Source organism: Anarhichas minor, unplaced genomic scaffold (genome assembly GCF_050575085.1).
Source record: "Anarhichas minor isolate MPS153535 unplaced genomic scaffold, ASM5057508v1 ptg000136l, whole genome shotgun sequence".
NCBI lineage: Eukaryota > Metazoa > Chordata > Actinopteri > Perciformes > Anarhichadidae > Anarhichas > Anarhichas minor.
In genome coordinates, this window is record NW_027466582.1 from 5,752,426 (window position 1) to 5,774,127 (window position 21,702).

A 21,702-nucleotide genomic window follows, 5' to 3' on the forward strand; every position below is an offset into this window, starting at 1 on the left:
TGGTGGTGGTGCATCTGGTTCATGAGTACTACACCACTCGATGTGGGGTAACAGGAGTTCCACAAGGTGGCACTGTTTTACTTTTTACTTGGTGTCTTAACTTGTAATGAAGCATGCTTATTAAAATAAATAACTCATCTCCCGTTTTCTATCAAGTTGTCTACCACTTTCAATCAGTTAAAATAGCCTACTTCAGGATATTTCATTGTAGAGGCAAGTGTGATTTTAAATATTCTTGGTTTGACTCGTAATGGAGTGTTTTTACAATGTGGTTCGGCCTATACTTAAAGGATCTATCTACTTCAAATCAAGTTTGACCTTTTATACCATCAATATGTGTGTTTGCTGATTATGCTGCCACTATTTTCTTGCTGAGTGAGTAAATCTTTGATTGTCTTAAATTAAGAAGAAAAAGAAGCCTCGCCATCACAAAGTTTATTTGACTTAGTGCAGCTTAGTCATGTCCCTGCTGAGACACAGCATTCCTAGATAGTATTTAAGCAACGCTAAACCTAGATAAGAAATGACTTTCCATAGGACCATTTACCTTGTCAACCTGTTGTATAATAATAAGTGATTATTTGCTGACATATTAATGACCATTACAACAAGTAGGCAACCCATAGTTATCTTGGTTACTGATTTATTACACAACACACACCTACACAAAGCTGCCTTTGGTAAAGTTAACTGAGGATGAAATGGCAGATCAAAAACAGGTCACTATAGGTCATGAATCTCTAAATACATTTCCAGAAAGGAGGGCCAAACGCAGAGTGCTGCATGCACTTAAGGCTACATTCTGTCATCTGTGAAGCTGCAGGACAGGTGTGACAGCTCAGTCCTGCAGCATTCATAGAAACAGGACATGGGAACCGAGCAAAAGAGCAGGTGGCCACCCTGTTTGTTTTCACATGCAGTATCAGAGAAAGACCATGATTGATGCAGGTGTAGTTACTTTAAAGTGATGATCACTGCAGAAAAAGAAAACAAACGCGTCATAATCCTTTCTAACGACGACTGTAAACTATACAAAACAGCACAGAGAAAGATATGCATATCACTAGTAACTAGTCTCTTCATAATGTAGCACAAAGAAGTCATATTAGCCACACTGTTCCATTACAAATGCATTGAACAATACATAGTGTCTGCTTGACACGTTTGAACCAATAAGGATCTATGCTAGGCGTTTCAAGACTTATTACACGTTTCTTATTGGTGGTTTGGGCAGACATGGGCGGGGCTAAACAAGTGCTTTAGCAAAAGAAGTTGCGTGCGTGCACCGACACGAGAGAGAGAAGAGTTGGGAGTAGAGGTAGAGCGAGAAAGTTCCGAGGAAGAAACCGAATGACCGGTACACACGAAATTAAGACAAGAACAGAAACACCGCTGGGTTGCCAGGTAGGGAAGTGTCACATTTGTTAATACGTTGCCTGAAATGAAACTTGTCATGAGGCGAAATTCGCTTAAGTGTCACGTGAAATAGGGGACAAGTCCCATATTTGAAGTGATTGTGTTAGAAAGTGCTGCTGAATTTGGTTTTCCTTGGTGGTCTTTGCTTTCTGGCTTCCACAGAATGACCTTGCAACATTTTAACTCAAGTCGTGGACAGAAAACAAAAACAAAAACACAGAAAATGAAGTCTCATTCAGTAGTTATTACATAGAAATATATCAATTATGACAACCACAAGGTGCTGCTGCTGTGGGGAAGTGCCCAGCTGTTTATACCGATGCGCTCGTGCATGTACACTGACAACGTTTTTTTTAGTTTATGATTTAGACCAACGTTTTTTTACTCTGCATAATTAATGACGTTTCTTTGTTTGAATGTGTTGGTTTGTATCTGTTTTATCAAGGTCTACTGGTAGAGGTGGTTGACAATGGACCCCAACAGTGAGATTTTGACTTCTAACTCCTCTGAGACCCAGAACCTGGAGCAACAAAGAAGCACAGGTACACAAAAAGAGCAGTATAATTTTTTTTATCAGATAAAGGATCATGTTTTTTTAAGGTGGATACAAGTCTACACCCTACCTCCCTACAGCGTGCACTCCCTGAAATCGGTAACTTGGACTGATGTAAAAAGAAAGTCCCGTGCAAAGTATCCAGATAAATCAGTAAACCAGATCGTGCAACAGATCATTCGACTAAAACTAGAATGTAGTTTGCTGTTTCTGATTAATGATTAATGAAGCGTTATACCAAATATGTCACATGCACTCATCACAAACAGGTTGTCAACGGGCACAGGTTAAATCTATTGCACGGACTAAATGGAGCATGTGGAAGAGGAGCTCGTAGACATCTGGACAGGACTCAGAGAGGAATCAGAGCATAGTTTCTGGGAGTTTTTTCAGCCAATCCATCCTGGATATACGGCGAAAATATGACAAACAATAATTGTGAACAGGATTTAAACTGACAATACTGGGTATTGCTATCAGGAGTGAATAAGTAGGATTGGTTCAGCCCTAGCTGTTTCGTGGCAGAACATAAATTAAAAGTGTTGCACAACAAGTTAATTAGAACATGTTCAATATTGCAAACCCGTTCATACATAATGTTTGTTATGGAAAAGGATTGAGAGAGGGGTATGAAGTGCAACAGTCAAAGCAAATGACTGTATAGGACCCTGCAGTTTGCAGCTGCATCTCTGTTTTTCCTGCATGTTGCGCCATGAGAGTTACATTAAAACAACATTTTAAAAGGTCTCCCTTGCAGGATTGTTAGGACAATTGAAATTAAATAAAGTCCACAGCCTGTTATAAAAACAGACGTAGCAGGTTTAGACAATAACCATAATTCAAGTGCAGTCTCCTTTATTCAAAGCTGTACTTCAGCAATATAGCAAAACAAGTACAAGGATCTATTGTGAAGTTTATGACATATGAATATCAAAAGGCCATGCATATTACAACAGTTAATATATATATGTGTGTACATGCTAATAAGCTCATCAGTTTTGCTCCATTCAGAAATTTTTCTTTCCTATCTCTCTAATGATAAGGAACACCTGTCAGCTCACAGTGATACATTCAAGATAAAACGTGTCGGCTTAAGCCGCTCATACACTCAATGACTCCCAAGACTGCCTCAGCATTCTTCTTGTGAACTTCTGACCTCTAATTCCGCACAGTCAGCTCTTTTAAAGTGACTTCTAGGTTGGGGGGAGAAAAAGCTGTGACCCTGCCAAAAAAGTTACGACACACACAATATGTTGTACTTTTGTGACCTTTTACCCCCCCCCCCCCCCCCCTCTGACATCATGCTGTCATGTCACTGTACCTGTTCTGATGGGTGATTTAGATTCTCATTTAATTGTGACTCATTTCCTCGACTGAAGGTTTGTTAGTGGAGTTTCTGTGCTGTGACATGCTATGGACACGTAATATATATTATATTATATTTTGCATTTATGACCTTTGCTGCCTGCCAACCCTGTTTTTGGTGAGATTATCACACCGTTAACCTGATATCTGCAACTGCACCATGCATTGAAATTCTACGAGCTTTAAACAAGAACACTCACTCCAAACTTTTCCAAAATATTGCGAGAAAGTTGCCAAGTCAGCAACACTGACAGCCTTCCCTTCAGGCCTCCCGCCAAAGCCACTTCCCCAAAAGGATCGTTAATAAGATAAACATATAACTAGAAAGGTGCTGTAACCATGACTTGACACGTTATCTCACATCCTCTGACTCGCCCTCTGCCCCTCTCTCCAGGCAGCAGCTGGCTGTTGCTGGTAGCGGCTGGAGCGGCCTCTCTGAGCGGCCTGATGCTGGGCTATGAAATGGGCGTGACCTCTGGAGTCCTGCTGCAGCTGCGGGGCCTCCTCCGCCTCTCCTGCCGAGAACAAGAACTGCTGGTCAGCTCCCCCCTGTTCGGCGCTCTCATCATCTGCCTGGCTGGGGGTCCCATATTGGACCGCTACGGCCGGCGCTGCTCTTTGCTCCTGAGCGCGGCCCTGGTGGTCGGCGGGAGCATCGTGCTCATCGCGGCCAGCTCGCTCATCGCGTTCACACTGGGCCGGGTGATAGTCGGCATGGGAACGGCGCTGTCAGGGACAGGAGCGTGTCTGTACATTGCGGAGATCTCACCGAGGGAGAGGAGGGGCCTGCTGGTGACGCTGTACGAGTTTATGTTGGTTGTGGGTGTGATGCTGGGATTCAGCTGTAGTTACGCCTTCGCTACTCTGCCCCATGGCTGGGCGTATACGTTCGGGCTGGTAATCCCCCCGGCGCTGCTGCAGATCAGCGTAGTTGTGTTCCTCCCACCGAGCCCACGCTTCCTGGTCACCCAGGGTAAAGTGGCGCAGGCCAGGACAGTGCTGGCCCGGATGAGAGGTGGGGCCCCGGAGCATGTGGAAAAGGAGCTCTTAGACATCAGGACAGGAATTAAAGAGGAATCAGAGCATAGTTTCTGGGAGTTGTTCAGTACCAAGGCCAACTTGCGCTCCCGACTGCTCACAGGTGTGGCCTTAGTCTTCCTCCAGCAGGCTACCGGTCAGCCCAACATCCTCTCCTACGCTTCACCGCTTCTCCGCAGTGTGGGCTTCGACAGCGACGCCGCAGCAACCTTGGCCTCCACGGGGTTCGGAGTGGTCAAGGTGGTTGGCACCATCCCAGCCGTGTTGCTGGTCGACAGCGTGGGAACCAAGAGCTTTCTGTGTGGGGGTGCTGTCGCAATGGGAATGTCGCTGGTTGCACTCGGCGCATTAACGCACCAAAGCCACACTAACCTCACCAGCCTGTGCACAAGTCACACTACATTAAACCACACACGTACAGCGTGGGATTTAAATGAAACCTCTGTAGACTTGGGAAACAGTGACATTTTTTTAACTGACCTCCCCGACCAGTGGAGCAGCGAGGAGTCACAGCGGACTACCAGAGCAGATGATGGGGTCGGGGAGTCGGGAGGAGGAAGCACTTATGGAGGAGGGTCCTCCTTACTGAAGTGGGCGTCACTGATCAGCTTGCTGGTGTATGTGGCAGCCTTCTCCATTAGCCTCGGGCCAAGTAAGCACCAATCAGCGTGTTTAGTACAAAGTACAGCAATAGCTATCATACATACATATCATACATACACATCATACATACAGGTTAAGTTGAAATGCTCCAGTTTCCCAGATAAAGAAGTGTGGACTCTGATGTAAAAGCATTCAACTCCCCACACACAATTGTCAAATATCAAAATTCTACAATTCTATTCTGGATCATGTTATTTGTATTTATGCGTTATTAACCATGTTCACTTACATCCCTGAATGTGTGTCTACGTGTTTTCTTTCCAGTGGTGTACGTGGTGCTCAGTGAGATCTTTCCAATGGGAGTCAGAGGCAAAGCTGTTTCTGTGGTGTCGGCTGTAAACTGGGCCACTAACCTGCTCATCTCCATGACCTTCCTCACAATTACAGGTGTGTGTGTGTGTGTGTGTGTGATATTAGTTATATTTAATAATTGTAGGTTCAAGTTAATTTGACTGAAACTGTCTCTGATATTCACTAGTAGATCCGTTTCTGTTCTGCAGACGATAATTGCAGGTAAACAAACATTTGAACCACTGCACAGCTTTATGCTCTTCAGTTTGTATTTCCATATGTTGTCAATAACAGGCAAAGAAAGAGGAATCTAGCAAACTCTATAATGTTCACAGCCAGAGATTTTGTACAAAACCGGTTTCATTTGTTTGCTTTCTGAAGAAAAAAGGTGTCTCACCTTTTTTCCTCCTGCTCGTCAGTCTCACTGCTCACCTGTTGTGGAGCCATAATACTGCAAAGTATACTGTATACTGTATACTGTATACTGTATAGTGTATGGTGTATAGGATTCGCAAAATAGGAAGACCCCGAGAACAGTCAAGGCTTGACCTGATTTGCCAATCTTTCTTACTTGTGAAGTACCTCTAAACTTCATTAAAACATCTGTCGCCAATCGAGCCAACTATGCATACTAATGAGGAGGCGAGGTCACAGCACGCAAAACATACACGTATGCTGCCTGAGGTCATGCGCGGACATTTAATGACACATTTCTTTGCTGTTGTCTTTCCAGAAAAGATTGGTGTGGCCAACGTGATGTTCCTCTACGCTGCCATGAGCTTTGTTCTGCTGGTGTTCGTCATCTTCTGTGTCCCCGAGACCAAAGGTCGCACGCTGGAGGAGATATCGAAAGAACTGGCTAAGAAGTAAATGGCAGCTTACACGTGACCTTAACGTTGTCAGTGTATCTAATAAACTGATTTGTGGAAGTGGAAGCCAGATCAGCAGCAGCACGACCACAGAGATTTCCGATAGTCCGACTTTTTTAACGGACCACAACCGAACACCTCACCTGAAGGAGAGCGGAGAGCAAAGGACAATAATATTAGCACTGTTAAGACTTTGGGGTACCACTCTTACATCTCACCCACATCTGTACTGTACATCCCTGGATTCCTATAATGACGTCTTTGTCATATAGTTCCTTCTTGCTACATGCTGTATGTATGTAAAGGAAAAGATCAACAGCAAAGGGATGGTGGAAATTGCATATATAGGAAATAATTAAATAATGGAGAAGTATGTGTGAATTTGCTCAAATGAGGATATCTCAGGGTTCACTCTTGCTTGTTAAAAGGCAGTAAAACAAAAAGATAAGAATAGGGATTGAATATATTTTATTGATTTAGTCCCCTTCTTTCTTTGTGTCCCTATTTAAGAATACAGCAGAAAGGGGCATTTTACCTTAAGACCAGGATAGAAATGACTCCCCACCAGCCAGCAGAACTAATGAAGCTCCTCGAATGAGTGCTCACACTGTACTGCTACAATGTTCTTTCCATTTTGACATGACATTGCGATGTCAGACATTATTTACATTTACAAACAAGAGGCCATCTTGCAGTGGGATCACACCAGCTGCAACGCCAAATTGGGCCAGGGGTGTAAAGAGGGGGGGGGGGGACTAATGACCCCTTCCCAACTTCCCACCCCCTTACATCCGACGCCCTTGCTCGGACCACACCCACCTCCAATCTCAGCCTTCATTTTGATCTCAACTACACACCTGTTACGTTTCCAAATCCAGTGGGTGGGTCAACGGCCTCTTCAACCTCTTCGTCTACACATCTGTAGAGTTTCACGACTGCATTTTGCACAACTGCGACGCTTCGCGGTGACGACATCTGTCAAAAAGACAGAAATATTAACACCTGGTAAAGTACTCAAGGACTGACAGTGGTAGTTGCTGCTATAATAGGTGGCCTGGACCACAAAGATTGGCTCTTTTGGACCATGGGGGGAAAAAATCAAAGATGTTCTAAACGATTAGACGCTAATCACTTCAAATGTATTCAACACTCTTTGGATTTCAAATGATTTCCTTTAACACAATATTATTTATATGCTGCTCCCTGTTTTATGTAATGTAACAACATTAACAGGCCTCAAACCAGTCATGCTGCAGAACGCACTGTCTACCACAATCTACACGGTGACCGATACATGGATAAAGACCACGGGTGTCTCTTCCTTTACATTTTATGGGAACAAGCAATCAATTTTCTCTGTGTTACTTGTGTCTGAGATGCCAAAATGATACTTAGGTGATTAACAGGAGGGATGTTTACTTCACAATTAAAATTGCACATTTTAAAATCTGTACCTCATCTTTTTTTTCTTGTTGGAAAATGTAGAAATGTATTTGTATTGTGTCACACTGAAAAGCTTGGATGGCCATTGAAAGTGCTTCAATGAGGCCGTGATGACAATGAGAGTAAATCAGTAGTCCCGTGGTGGCGTTCTATCATCAACCTTTATTTTTATACAAAATACAAAATTCTGAACAAATGCTCAGTTGACACTGGTTCAAAAAGTCCATCCCACATACTGGAGACAACATGTCCAAGTCTTTTTTTTAATCTTTTCCATCAGATCCAATACAGAAATCTACGTTGCCTGTCATTAGGTTTTCACATTTAAAAACACTTAGGAAAGTTATATTCTATTAAGGTTTATTGTTAAGGTACTGGCTAATACTATAAGCGTGGGCTCTTTGAACACTGTGCATGACATGCTCCTTCTAAAACTCAGATGAATGTACCGACAAACCTGTTGACGAGCGGCAGTGCTGAATGAACTGCCATGTTTGACTTAACTGAATGAACTGCATTTTTAATTTTGAGTTCTTTACTTAAACATCACCAGAGTTTCTGTTCCTATGCAGCGATTTCCAAGACCAATTCTGGACAGAGTTTAATAACTTTATTCCTGCGCCAATTTTCAACGCCTTGACTTGTCTCATCCCAACTTCAGCCTGGGACTAACCAGTAGCTGTCTTAAGTGACAGACAGCTACTGGTTGGTATCAAGTATCTGCCTTTGACTTCAGACAGCATCCGGTTAGCCCAGTAGCCAGTAGCTGGCTTAAGTGAAAGCGAGTTAGGGATCTGTGGCTCAACACACCACCTGAAACATTAAATATCCTTTAACTTTTCAAAAAGTTTCATTACATTCCAAAACATTTATGACAGAGATCTTGATCTGTACATATTTCATCTTTACCTTGTGTTTTAAAACTATTGTTAAGAAATGAAATCAGATCATGTGTGTGCATTCTGATCCAACGCCACAATTGAGAAACAAGAACATATTTATAGTGAACTAACCAAACTAAGTAAGTAAGGAAACCAACCATTAAAATCAGATGAATGTATATTGTGAGTTATGGATATGTCCATCTGCAGAAGGACCTGCTCTTACTCCGAGTCCACGTGTAACAGTCGAGACTTAGTCTGTGGTTAGACTGCTGCTTCCCCCTTTAGGCAGCACTACGGGGAACACAGTGGACGCCTTGTGTTTGCGTTGACACGTCTACAAACGAGCCAATGGACGGAGAGCCTTCCAGAAGAAAGTGGCAGATGTGACGTCGTCTTGTATAAAGGGTTAACGGTGAGGTTTCTTAGTGTTATCCTACGGTACTGATGTTTCGCAATGATCACAACTGCTAAGCATTAAAATGGTGAAGACTGTTAAAAAAAATGGTCTTTCTGTGTCCATGCAAAAAAATAAAAACAGAGCCAATTTACCAGCGACAGCGAATAACTGCCTCTACCTTCAGTGTCGTGTCAAGTTCGGTAGACCGGTTTCCCCCGAAGGATACGACGTTTAAAGACGTACTTGCAAGTTTAGGCTGTTAAAATCCCAAGAGCCACACAATCCACAACAGCAATACATTTTTGTGAGAGGGACATTTTAAGACTCCAACTGGGGTTGGTGGAGATTTTCTTCAAAAATCCAGGTGACACACAGTCTGTTGATCGGGTTAGAAGTTTGTGGCTGTTGCCGCTTCGATCAAGTGAGTAAATCCAAGGATAAGGTGCTTCCTCAGTCATGCCTTCTCTTTCCTTCGATGCCTCCTTCTGCAACTTTGTCTTTTACTTGCAGCGGGGTCTCTGAACCTCGAACAGCAGTGGGTAAATCTCCTCAACAGCTGTGGCCACATTCTGCACATTTGGTCCTGAACCATGCGATAGGGATGAAAGCATAAGAATAAGCTTTGAGTACAATTAACAGCAAAAAAAACAACAACAATAAACCCCATATACAGACAAATGCAGAATAGCAGAAGGCATAAACTATGTCACCCTGAGGGAAATGCCTTGAGGAATTGGGTTATTTACAAGCCGCTTTTCTGGTTGTAACGGACTACAAAAGTGCGTTGCGACAACACAACCTCAATCCCATAAACTGGAGTGCCCTCGAACTGTGCGTGAATGAGGGTGAGAGAGTTTAGTCTGCATGTAGGTGTGAGAGGTACCTGTAACTGTGATGCTGCCAGTAGAGAACACCTGTACAGTAGCCTTTATGTGTTTGATCCTGTACGTGGCAGCAGGATGGAGCTCTGGTTCGTAACTGACAAAAACAAACACGGTTAAGTATTGTACACTTCAGGCTTTCAGCACATAGAAAACAAGTACATACACAGCTTTGAGAGTTTTGCTATATATATATATATATATATGTAGTCACGTAAACACTACAGCATCACACAACACATTTTTCTGTCTGCTTATTATGGGACCAAAAGTGCTGACCACTAGAGGTCATCCTGTACTTGCAAATGCCATTAACGTTATAATAAATGTTTTGAGGTGTCTCAGGCTAAACTGAGCCAGGAAGTAAATGAAAAATACAAAAAGGTAATTATGACAGTGGTCTGTGTTTTCCTTCCGAGATCAACATTTATAACTCAAAACTAACGAACCAAAATGAGCATCATCCAACTTAAGAAAGCCAGTCAGCCACAGGAGGAACAATCTGCATAATAAATCATTTGTAAATGGATGTGGATGGTGAGGATTTGAATGACTGTGGTGGTGATGTGTAGTACTGTATTACCTGGCAATGGGTCGGTTTTTCTTTGTAAAGTCTATAAGTTGGATTGCAAACGGCATGGAGCACACTGCCAGGACGTTCACCACTTTGAAGGCTGAAAACCTCACCTGGACAGACAACACACACACACACACACACAAGCAGACACACACACATGTGAATGTATTTAGAATATCACATTCAAGGAGAACTCTTTGTCTTTCAATCTTTGGTCTTATGGACTATCTGTGTCATCAAGAAAAGTCATCGGCTCTAAAGCGCTGGCTTTAGGCTCAACATGGCTCTCTACCCCACTAATCTCGCTTCGCGGTACACCCCTCTGGTTGCATGAATCCTTTTAACCAAATAAGAACTCAAAGGAAATGTAGTGAGGCAGTCAGTGTTATGTGTTTATGAAAGAACTGCTTTCAGGCCGAAGCCTCCTCGGTACAAAAGGACGCTTATTATACTAACCGTCGGGCATATTAAGCCAAAACTAAGAGAATAAGATAGGGATTGTAAAAACATCACCCGAAATCTACTGACACACCACATACTTTCTTATAGGCCTTTTAATTTAGTCAATATTTACAGATTATTACAATCATATTTTTACATAAGTCTGAAATATAATGAATTATGAAAACATTTCTAAACTTTTCTTTCTCTCTAAATACTACAATGAATCTTCTTTCGCCACAAATTATGTCTGATATACTTACTTAAGAACATAAAGTGTAATTGTAACGTAAATGACAGTTCGTTTGAATTCCTATTGCCATGCAAGACTTGAACCTGAACTGGACAATCTGAAATGCAAACCTTTGACGGATATTAAAATAAGCTCTTTATCTGCAGTCATATTCATTTTTCTGCCTTTAAAAAAAAGAAAAGAAAAAAAAAGTTGCATCTGTTACGATGCAGTTAACCAACAGGTTTGCTCACCTTGAAACCCAGTTTCTGCAGAACGCGTGCTAACCTGCGAGCACCCCGCTTTGCGTCATCCTCACTGAACAAAAAAAAGAACAAAGTGTGAAAGCCAGAAAAACAATCGTATGCGCCCTGTACATGGTTTGGCATGCCAGGTACACGTAAATAGTACCTGGCAACTTTTAGAGTTCAGGGCACCAACAACCAAAGGCATCCCAGTGTTTGTTTGAGGTGGCTGATATGCCAAAAAATGATAATCACTAGCTCTCATGTGTAATGTCGCCATTGTCTCTGTGACAGGTAAGACAGATGGTAATACCTCTATATTATTGGCAGTTGATATTGTGCAACATTATTACAAAATGACTAGGCCACAAACTCCATTTGTGTGCAGTTATAGATTGTATTTCCACACTTCGAGTCAGTTAATGGAGTTTTTTCGTGTGCAGAGTATCTTACCTTGTTGCTCCGGTGCAGATGATTTTCCCTGAGGACCAGATTGAGGCCGTTATTTTGGGTTTACGAAGCTTCATCAGGACTTTCTGAAAAATAAAAAAGTGGTGAATTTTGAACGCTGCCACCATGACCCATTTCATAAACGCATGCAAAGCTGTACAGAGTCAAAATAAAGGTGAGCTCTCCAGCAGCCTTTGGCTTCCTTACCCCTCCTTCTGGCTTATAGATGACATTGGTTCCCTCTAAGGCAATGGTGCGCAGGTTGAGGTGGCACCTGGTCCTGAAGGTTGCCACCACATTGGTGATAATGATATCAAGTGCCTCGTCATTGCTGGAATCCATGAGGAAGTGTGCGGTGCAGCAAGAGGACCACAGGAGCTTTCTCCTCACACATTTATCATCGACGCCACCATCATCTTTTCACGGACGGACAGGGAGACAAGTTGAGCTGCAAGGGACAAAAGGCCCAGGATCAATATGTTTCACACACATTTACAAAAGCTACCATGCAATGCCATGTCCCTTAGCCTTTTCTTGATCTATTATTTTCATATATAGACTTGTTTTTTTATTGTTTTCATGAGACAATTAACTAACACACAGGTATGAGTGAATGTTGTGGAAGGGGGCTTAACTTGTCACCTTAGTTGCAGCACCAATTCATCCGATTCCCCAGCTATGTGGTGCACAGACACTCGAAACACGAATCACACAGACATCTGCAACACATCAGAGGAGTCATTTAAACATTTGTTATGTACTTCTACGCTATTTGTGCCATGTATTAACGTTAGCTTGCCCGCTGGTGATACAGCCCCATACGTTACCTAGCGCTTTGTAGCTAGCTAGTATTACCAAGCAAGATAAAGGCAAATTATAAATCAAAACATGACGTTAAATATGTTAATATTTAAGGTTTAGCTCGCCGTAGTTTTGTCTAGGATGTGAGGTGTATTGCAGCTGATGTATCGCTTTTATCACAGTGTTGCATTACATAGTAACGCAACTGATGAAGCTTGTTTAGGGAATTGATGCTAAACTAGCAACTATTGCTAGCCCAACAAACCGGCTGTCAACTAACAACCGCTAACTAATTCAGCATCACAACGTGGACTAACGTGAAACGTGACGATCTCACTGAAATAAACGACTGAACATAAAGAGTAACGACACCCCACTACTGCCCCTGTGAATACAGATATCAGTTAGCTAGCAACAAAGAAAGTGCACAAGCATTAACGTTGATGAATGAAAAGTTGTTAGCTAAGCTAGCTAGCAGGCTAGCTGTCTAACGTTACACTGGAGACGAGGTATTTCCACTGTTTCCAGGTGGGTTTGCGTGTAAATGGCAAATGTGTGGATGTTGAATGTTTGCTTGAATTCTTAAGCTACCTAGTGCTGTATCCCCGAGACATAAACAGCCCAGCCAACGGTAAAAAAAAAATAAATTCCCGACGGACCTCTTTCATCCGTTGACTGCAAAGCAAACCCCTTTCCGGTTTTCGGCTTTCAAAATAAAATCAGGTGACCTAGTGAACGTCAAAATAATTCACTTCCGGTAACAACTTTCAAAATAAAACAATAGTAGCCCATCAGTTTTACAAGAGCCTATCGCTGCATGCACGCATGCCACTTTTTTAATTGCTAAACAGAAAGTTTAAAGTTCGTTGGAGGTACCTTTACAGATGCATTTTAGACTAAAGCCATGCCTTCCTGCAGAACATGATCAATGTTGGATTGTTTTCCTCCCTTAAAAAAGGGAAGCGGAAATGCATTTATATTTGTGAATGTAATCCCTTACAATATCAAATAGGGTAACAAATCTTTTCACCAGGAGATATTTCATTAACTGATAAATAGTTATGCCTGCACATAGACTTGAACAGTAACCGCTGCCAGTAAATTGGTTTAAAGTTGGTATTTTGCGCCACCATGTGGACAATGAGGGTTGTCTTGGTGGAAAGAACATTATTTTGACATCATTTGTGGTAAGAAAAGCTCACATTTTCTACACCATGGCATGCAGAAGGAGCTTTTTAATAATGTTTTTTGAAAACTGATGAACTGGTGAATTAACTTTGACTCAGTAAAAGTAATTTGTCCAACAAAGGGTTAAAGTGCTTGTTGGCTGTGGCCAAATTCTGTGGCCACAAAATTGCCTTTGTGATCATCTAAGTCTGCCAATATTACACTTAACAAGCTTATGTTAACACCATTTCCAGATAACAATACGTAACTTTGTTCCCCCAGTGTTTATGGCGTATTGACATTTAAACTATGTGGATTAGTACATCTCTGAGGAAAGTGAGCACATCTGGTCAGTAAATACTCCTCAGGGAATTCTGGACAGACTACAAAAGAGGAGAAGGAGTAAAGTTTGGAGGCAGTTGGGAATGTTTGTGTTATCAATGAGAGAGTTCACAGCCGCTCCCGTGGCTCATGAATGAATTTAGTGAATGGATGCTGTCCTGAGGTGTCTGCTCACTGTCACATCATACAGTGATCGTGAATTTTAAGCAAACTGATCATGACTTCATGAGGTTTTGCATTGATTATACTTTTCCTTGAGCTCTTTTCACTCTACTTTATGTATAACACTGCATGAAGGTCAATCTGATAAGAATAACACATAATCCTTATGAAATAAAGTTGCTTAAACTAAACACAGATTTAAATGTGTGCGTCTTAGTGTGCATTCAATGTGTGCACATTCGTATGTGTTTGTTTTCAAGTGTTAATATCCATGACTTATTGTTTGCTTATGCACATTGCCTCCTGTAACCCAGCTCTTCTGCTAAGACCACTGCAAACACTTCTCTCTCCTGGCCTGCGCCCAAACAAAACAGAAAAATAACTTCTTTCTGATTCAGCTTTGTTATTATTGTTCTTCCTCCCTGGTTACCAAATTGTCTCTTTTCCCTCCCATTGAATCCTCCTGGGCTTCTCCTGGTGAAATATAGCCTTGTAATTGATGTCCATTCTGCGCACGACCCTTGTTCAGATGTCCCGAGATGTTTACTATAAAGGTTTAGATTTAGATCAGGTTAGGAAAGTCAGACCACTAGCAATGATGGTGTGCGTGTGTTTGTGTGTGTTGTAAGGCGGCTGACGCAGGGCGCAGGAGTATGTTTACAGTTTGTTGGGCTACACATCACTGGGGCAGCTTATTCCCAGGGGAACAATGCTCTTACTCTCATTAGGTCATAAGATGCGGCATGTAAACACACAGATGTGAGCACTTATGGCTTAATAGATGCAGATATGTCTAAGAATAAATAGACGGTCTTTCACTGTAACTACTCTGTGTGCGTGTGTCAAAGAGAGAGTGACTGAGGGAAAGTGAGAGATAAATAATTTTTCCATGCTTCTGGGAAATATATTTGTGTTTGTGTGCTTGCATGTGTGCGCATGTATATGCAAGTGTAAGAATAGTTTTGATCTGAATTGTGGTTGACGGGCTATTGGCTATCTTGAAAGTTTTAACCTTATATGACAGATGACGCAGAAATAATGAATGAAGTCAAATGTTTGCTTTGAGGAGGAACCATATTATCAACCTATGGGTGAATCGAGGCCACATTTACATTCATCTCTAGGCCCCAAAAGGTGTGTTTTCTTCTGAACGTCTGGATGATCTGGATAGTTTGGTATTTTTATGACGAAAAGCTGAAAAAGGTCACGCAATCTTCTCCAAACTCCCAAAGAAACATACTAAAACAAGGCTGTTTTGTGTCTTCAGCTTTCCAAAAACACAATGCCATTTCTTTTAAAAAACTTGACTCGTCCATGTCAGCAGATGCGTCTTTGCAGAGATGTTCTGCAGGGGTGACCTCACTGTTGCCTGTAAACTGGGCGTGTTTGTCAGGACCCCAGTGTTCTGTTTATGTTGGGCGTACATCACAAGCCCATTTCAAAAGGACTTAGACAGCGAAGTTAAACCTTTTGAGAGGCTTTTTGGTAGTGTTGTAAAACTAACTTCAATACTGGTTTGATGGCTTTGTGGGAACTCTCTGTCACATTGCTAAATCCTTACAGATTTGAGTTTCTACAGCAGGGGTTGAAAAGGATGCAGAAATTAACAAGTCAGGTGGGATCCAGCGACAGGGATAGAAATGACGAAAACTAAAAGCACAGTGAAAGGGCTCTAGACAGTAACAGTAAGCGGGAGGAGATAAGACGGTGACAATACGCACCTTCAATATGCATGGCTGCATTTCTGCATAGATGCATGTATACTGTTTCTGCATGCCCACATGCTACATGTGTTTACTTATGAGTGAGTGTTTCAGTATGAGACAGAGATGGATAGTGTGTGAGTGGGCTGTGTGGAGGGAATCCAGTGCTCTGGTAGTGCTGCTCTAGGGTCTCCCAGTGTAAACAGAGACGTGGGAACGACCAAGCCTGTTTATATCAGCTCCTATTCTTACTGGGACCAGTCAGCCAGGCATCATGGGGCACAGCCAACACACCGGCATATAAAGTTGCATGTTTTACATGCAGCATCCTAAAATCCAAGACTTAATTCAGATTTAGAATCTGAGGAAATTACTTATTCATCAAAAGCAGGGATGTAAGCCCACTCAGTCAGTGTGCACATCGTAATAATCATAGTAAATTCACAATATTTAATGTAGGCAGTCGTCTCAAATACCATGAATTGTTTTATGGAAAACGAACACAAATCTGTATCTTTCTCTAAAACCAGTGGAATTTCGATAATACACGTTGTCTTAGGAAAAAAAAGTACATTGATTTACCCAGGATTTAATTTGCAATCACAGGACTTAAACCTATCCTCAGACACAAAATATCCCAACATCTTTTTTTATACTGTTAAAGTCAGATCGTCTAAAGTATGCCCCAATGAGTCAGCAGAACCCGCACTCTCTATCTACTCGCTCACCTGCATGTTGAGGAGTCTAACATATAGGCCCAAAAAATGACATTCAACCAAACAAAAAGGAGTTTCTTCAAAGAAGTGAAATCCCCTCAGCCTCCCATTAGCTCCAGAGACGAGGCCGAGCTCAGACAGAGAGACAATCACTCCAACGCTCATCATGCCAGATTTACTGAGCTAATATTAACAGCACCTGCATAAATGTTATGGAGTTCCCTGCAAAGCTGTGTTTAGACTAGTTTTGGAAATGATGACACTGGCATGAACATTATCTGGTGCGATCCAGTCCGCAGAGAAAGCACCTGCTTTTTTTCAGGAAGACATGAAGGGAAATAATGCAGAGGACGCTGGGTCGGGATGAAATCAAAGTTTCTCATTTATTTCTCAAATGAAACACGAAAAATGGCAATTTTTTAAATGTTTATATGCAAACTGTATGTTTTTAGTATACCATCAATTTCAATAAGAAAACACATACAAAAGGTGTAAACCTTGTCTAGGGTGGGCAGATATGCTATACACTTAATGAGAAAACCCTCTGAAATCAGTGTAATTTCTTGTAATTTATGGACACATGTGAAGCCATCTTTTCATCTAAAAAATGGATTTGGTCAATTATGAAAAGCTGCATAAAACCAGTGCTTTTGGATATACGTGGAAAATCGTGATGGCAAAACCTCTTTCTGTGGCTCCTTACTGACCCATGACCAAACAACACATTTCTGCTGCAGAAACTGGGGCCCACTGGTCATTTTGTCAGCACCTCGGACAGACAGACACACAGCCAGTGTTTGGATAGAGAAGGAGTTGCTGTATAAGCTTTGTGGAGTGGATTCTTCCTCTCTCTACATTACTGAGTAATACGAAAACAAACTGCTGTAAGAGAGTGGAGGAGTCCGTCTGAACAGCACCCAACAATCACAAAGGAAAACCACACATGCATTAGCTTGGGAGAGGGGGCTCCCCTCAATTACACACCTGGTTGCCTTTTCAGATAGTGTATGTGTGTGTGTTTGCAATCAGGAGTGAAATGCATCATTGTCACCGTGTGTCTTAATATATACTATGTTAATGTACGTCGGAGAAGAGGGTGGGTGCCAAAAGTAGCTTGTATCTCCATGTGTATGTATGTAAAGAGTCTCCTAAACTTTGTGCTGGTAAAGGTCTGCATTTTGGTGGAATAGGGGGGTGAGAGGCGTTGACATAGAAGGATGTTTTGGGGGTGGCGTTTGGGGAACAAGTCAGGATGAAGGTGCAGAATGATGATAGGAAGGACGGATATGTGATAAGGGTTTGTTGTGTTTTAGCAGCTAAGAGTTTTGGGAGTTCAGTTTTGCACCGTGCGCGATGTTGTTGCATGTTTGCCGACATGCACACACTCTAATTGATCTGCTTTTGCTCATACTTGTGTTTGTGTGTGATAAAACAAAGCAACAAAGATCTCCCACTCCTATGCAACAACATGCACGCACAAGCGCATGCCTAAGCACATGTACACACACGCACACACAGAGATATCTAAATTAATGGTCTCCTTGGGGAGTCATCCAAAGGCCACGGGCGTTTGGGAGAAAAGATTCTTGGAAAAAGGCTTCATCATCAGAACATGTGCTCATTAGTAACCCCATCTTAGCCATCCAGAAAGAGAGAGAGGTGTACACTAAGGAATACATGTACAAGGTTATATACTTACCATGTTGAAGAGGCATTTACTTTACACTCTCTCCAAATGACGATGAAAGTTGTAGATAGAGTGAAGCGAATGAGGAATCAGCCATTGGTATGAGGAGCAAAGACACAGGTAATGAGGAAAGAGCATAAATAGTTCAAAGAAAGTCCAAAAGCAAAAAGAAAGAGTACAAAAAAAAAAAAAGATTCTTAGCAAGTTAGACTCCCTCTCTCTCCTTCAGCCTCACTCTGCGCAGGAAGTCATTAAAGAGTAAGCCAATAAAGCTGTGTCAGATATATCTTATCCCAGTCCTCCACAAGGATATAAAATATTGGCCTCCCATTCTCATCAGACACAAGGATCAACAGTTTACAGGCTTACAATGTCCTCCTTTGGGGTTCAGAGAGTTTACTGAAGTTATCAACTGTCTTGTTGTTGGTTTTCAACATAATTGTTTCCGGTTTTGTTGAACATGACTCATGAAAAAGGGACATCCTGGATAACACAAAGGTTTCAATTGTGGGAATGTTCATCTTAACAAGTCAGCAAATCCAGCATTAAAGTGTTTTGGCTATTAAAGAACAATTTATTTGATTTGGGAATGATTGCCACAGAGACTATACGTCCATCTATGTGGCCGATACGAAAAACCCAAATGGCCCTAGAGCCAGTGTTTGGTTTGTCCATTTGGGACTACTGCAGAAACATGGCGGCTGCCTCCGTGAAGAGGATCCACTCTGTATGAAGATATAAAGGGTTCATTCTAAGGTATCAAAAACACAATTATTCCACAATTATTTCAGATGATTGTACACTATAAAAAAAACATACTTATTAATGGTATATTCCATTTCTGCCAATAGATCCCCCTAAATGACACTGATCCTATAATACATATAATTCCAGCTAAATGTGATGTAATGTACACTGAGCACTATTATATTCATTTGGAGTCAAAATACCTGATGAATGTATGTTAATATTAGCTTTGCTTTGGTCACCAACTCCTGAGAACAATAGCTGGGTCTTTACCTTGCTAATCAAACAGCCACTTACTAACTTTCCCCATCTGCTGTTTGTTGCTGGGCAGGCGGCAAACAGCGGGTTTATTAAAGCTTTTTGCTAGAAACAGTTGCATATGTTCGTTGATGAGAGTGGTTTGGGGTCTTTTTCCTTTTCCGATGCGAGGGTCTAAGGACAGAAGACGTTGTATGCTGTACATAGTGTAAAGCCCTCTGAGGCAAATTTGTGAATTGTGATTTTTGGCTACACAAATAAATTGAATTGAATTAGTGAGACTGCAGCATGAAGTAGATTTGCGGGGCTTAAATCCAATTAAATGAGCTGAAAAAGGCTAAGTCAATAAATATATTGAAATATATACCTCTTTAACTTCCAGCTAGTTAGTAACTTCGTTTGACTACTGTTTGGCGCTGGGCTGGTAACCAGTGGGTTATTTGGAGCTTATTTGTACATGTGAAATGCATACACATCACTGCCTCTGCAGTTCCTCTTACTTCTACAGAGTGATGAGTGTCTTTCAGTTCATTGTTCTGGTTTTCAGGCCTTCAACTTTTCTGTTTCGGTTCCCTCTATACTTCCCACCACCAACCAGCAAACAGACAGAGTTAGCGACTAGCTGGTGAACATAGTGCAGCATTTGGCAGCTGAAGAGCTAGATATTAGGAGTTGGTAGTGAATAGAGAGTGAATACTGCTTACATTCACCAGTTGGCCAGAAACATGAATTAAAATGAATGCTAATGTTTCTATCTACTGGATATGTAAATGGCTAACTGTTTGGTAAAAAGTGATAACATCCCAATTTTGTGTTTACAGATTGTTTTCGCCACCCCCCAGTGGCTGTTAGCTATGAGCGGCCATCTTTATGTTGAGAGCTGCTGAGAGGCAATTCGAAATGCTCCCAATCTTGGATCTTGCACCTTTAAGAATCGATTCATTCACTCATGTTGTGGGGGAACTGCGCTGGAAAAAGGTGAGCTTATTATTACTCAATATAAATTGAATGAGTTGTTTTATTGTTTCAGCATTTTATGCAGTGTTTGTGTGAATGTGTGTGGGTGCAGTTCAAGCTCCCTTCAAGGGAAGTGCTTGTGATGATACATGCCGTTTCTTGGCTCTCTATCTTCTTTTTTTCCCCCGGATTCAGTTTTTAACATATTTGGACAAGTATTTTATATCTTACGCAAACAAAGAGACTAGTTTGGAGGGGAACAAAAGCAGCCCCTGTTGCTTTTTCTGTTGATAAGACTCTTCCAAAATAAATATACAACATAATAGTAATAGAGCAAGAAGAGAATGAATTATTCATGTTGCTATAAAGTGTGTAAAGATAGATAGATAGGATAGAGAGATAAAGAGAAGTATAAAGAGAGAGATAGAGAGATAGATATATATATCAAATGAATGGTAGGAAAAGAAAATAGCAATAAAACATAATGGAGGGATGAAGAAGGGGAAAGAAAGAGTGAGGAGACGAGGTTAATCCAAACAGACGTGTGCCAGGTTATTTTTACGACAGTCTCGTCAGCCATTATCTGCCTGCTCTGTTATGGTTAGGGATAAATACAGACCTGGGCAATACCAAGGAGGGGTAGATTTGTGTGCGTCTGTGTAGTAATGTGTAGTTTCGTGTGTATGTGGTCCCTCTCCTTCTCTCTGGCTCCCCTCCACCAGGGAAAGATAACCACAACAGTTTATTCCATTTCATCAGACGATCTTCTGGCCATTTTAGCCCTAATGGACACAGAGCAGAAGTTGTCTTTTTATCTTCTTGCTCAATAAAAATCTCAGGGCCAGTCTGCTCATGAGACTCTCTGTCTCTGGGCTAAATAAATATCTGCGTATTGACTGGGCTGGTGAGTGGGGGAAAAGACATGTTTGAGTAGAGTCTGTGTGTTTGTGATAAGTGAAGTAGGGGGGAATTTTCTGTGGGAAACAACTGTGTGTGTGAGAGTGAGAGAGAGAGAGGACTTGGACATAGTTACATGATATCTGGCATCAGACTCATCTGTAAGCTCTCCAAACACCTGTGTTTAAGGCGTGGAGGGAAGATAAACGAGAGGTTTAAAGTTAGACATATGACGAAATGTATCTGTGTGTGTGTGCGTTTAGATGTAGAGTGTAGAAAGATGTGGCGTTGTGTATTTAAAAGCGCTACATTTTATCATTCTATGCTTATTTAAACACGGATCTCAGTGTTACCTATGCGGCTATTTTACAGCATTTTAGTTTACACACACCTGCTACCTCAGGGAAAGCCAACAACCATGTGTTTAGGCAAGTGTGTGTGTGTGTGTGTGTGTGTGTGTGTGTGTGTGTGTGTGTTCTCACCCCATCTGGCCATGGAGTGCTGGAGGAGGAGAGGTGAC

General features: G+C 41.8%; 2 protein-coding genes across 3 annotated transcripts; one reads left to right on the forward strand and one right to left on the reverse strand.

The window, feature by feature from the left end:
- The first annotated feature begins 1,247 nt into the window (after positions 1-1,247).
- Positions 1,248-6,933, forward strand: slc2a12 (solute carrier family 2 member 12). The gene is made up of 5 exons (XM_076084281.1): positions 1,248-1,404; positions 1,862-1,958; positions 3,729-5,024; positions 5,300-5,422; positions 6,060-6,933. The coding sequence occupies exons 2-5, from the start codon at positions 1,886-1,888 to the stop codon at positions 6,194-6,196; spliced, it is 1,629 nt and encodes a 542-aa protein (XP_075940396.1). The 5' UTR covers positions 1,248-1,404; positions 1,862-1,885; the 3' UTR covers positions 6,197-6,933.
- An 847-nt stretch (positions 6,934-7,780) lies between these two features.
- Positions 7,781-13,310, reverse strand: tbpl1 (TBP-like 1). Of its 2 annotated transcripts, none has more exons than XM_076084282.1 (8): positions 13,138-13,310; positions 12,388-12,464; positions 11,953-12,193; positions 11,749-11,831; positions 11,305-11,368; positions 10,384-10,487; positions 9,803-9,897; positions 7,781-9,502 (listed from the first exon to the last, which is right to left on the reverse strand). In XM_076084282.1, the coding sequence occupies exons 3-8, from the start codon at positions 12,085-12,087 to the stop codon at positions 9,420-9,422; spliced, it is 564 nt and encodes a 187-aa protein (XP_075940397.1). In that variant the 5' UTR covers positions 12,088-12,193; positions 12,388-12,464; positions 13,138-13,310; the 3' UTR covers positions 7,781-9,419. The 2 variants fall into 2 exon arrangements, with proteins under 2 accessions (XP_075940397.1, XP_075940398.1); XM_076084283.1 differs by having other exon boundaries at positions 13,206-13,243.
- Positions 13,311-21,702: the final 8,392 nt, after the last annotated feature.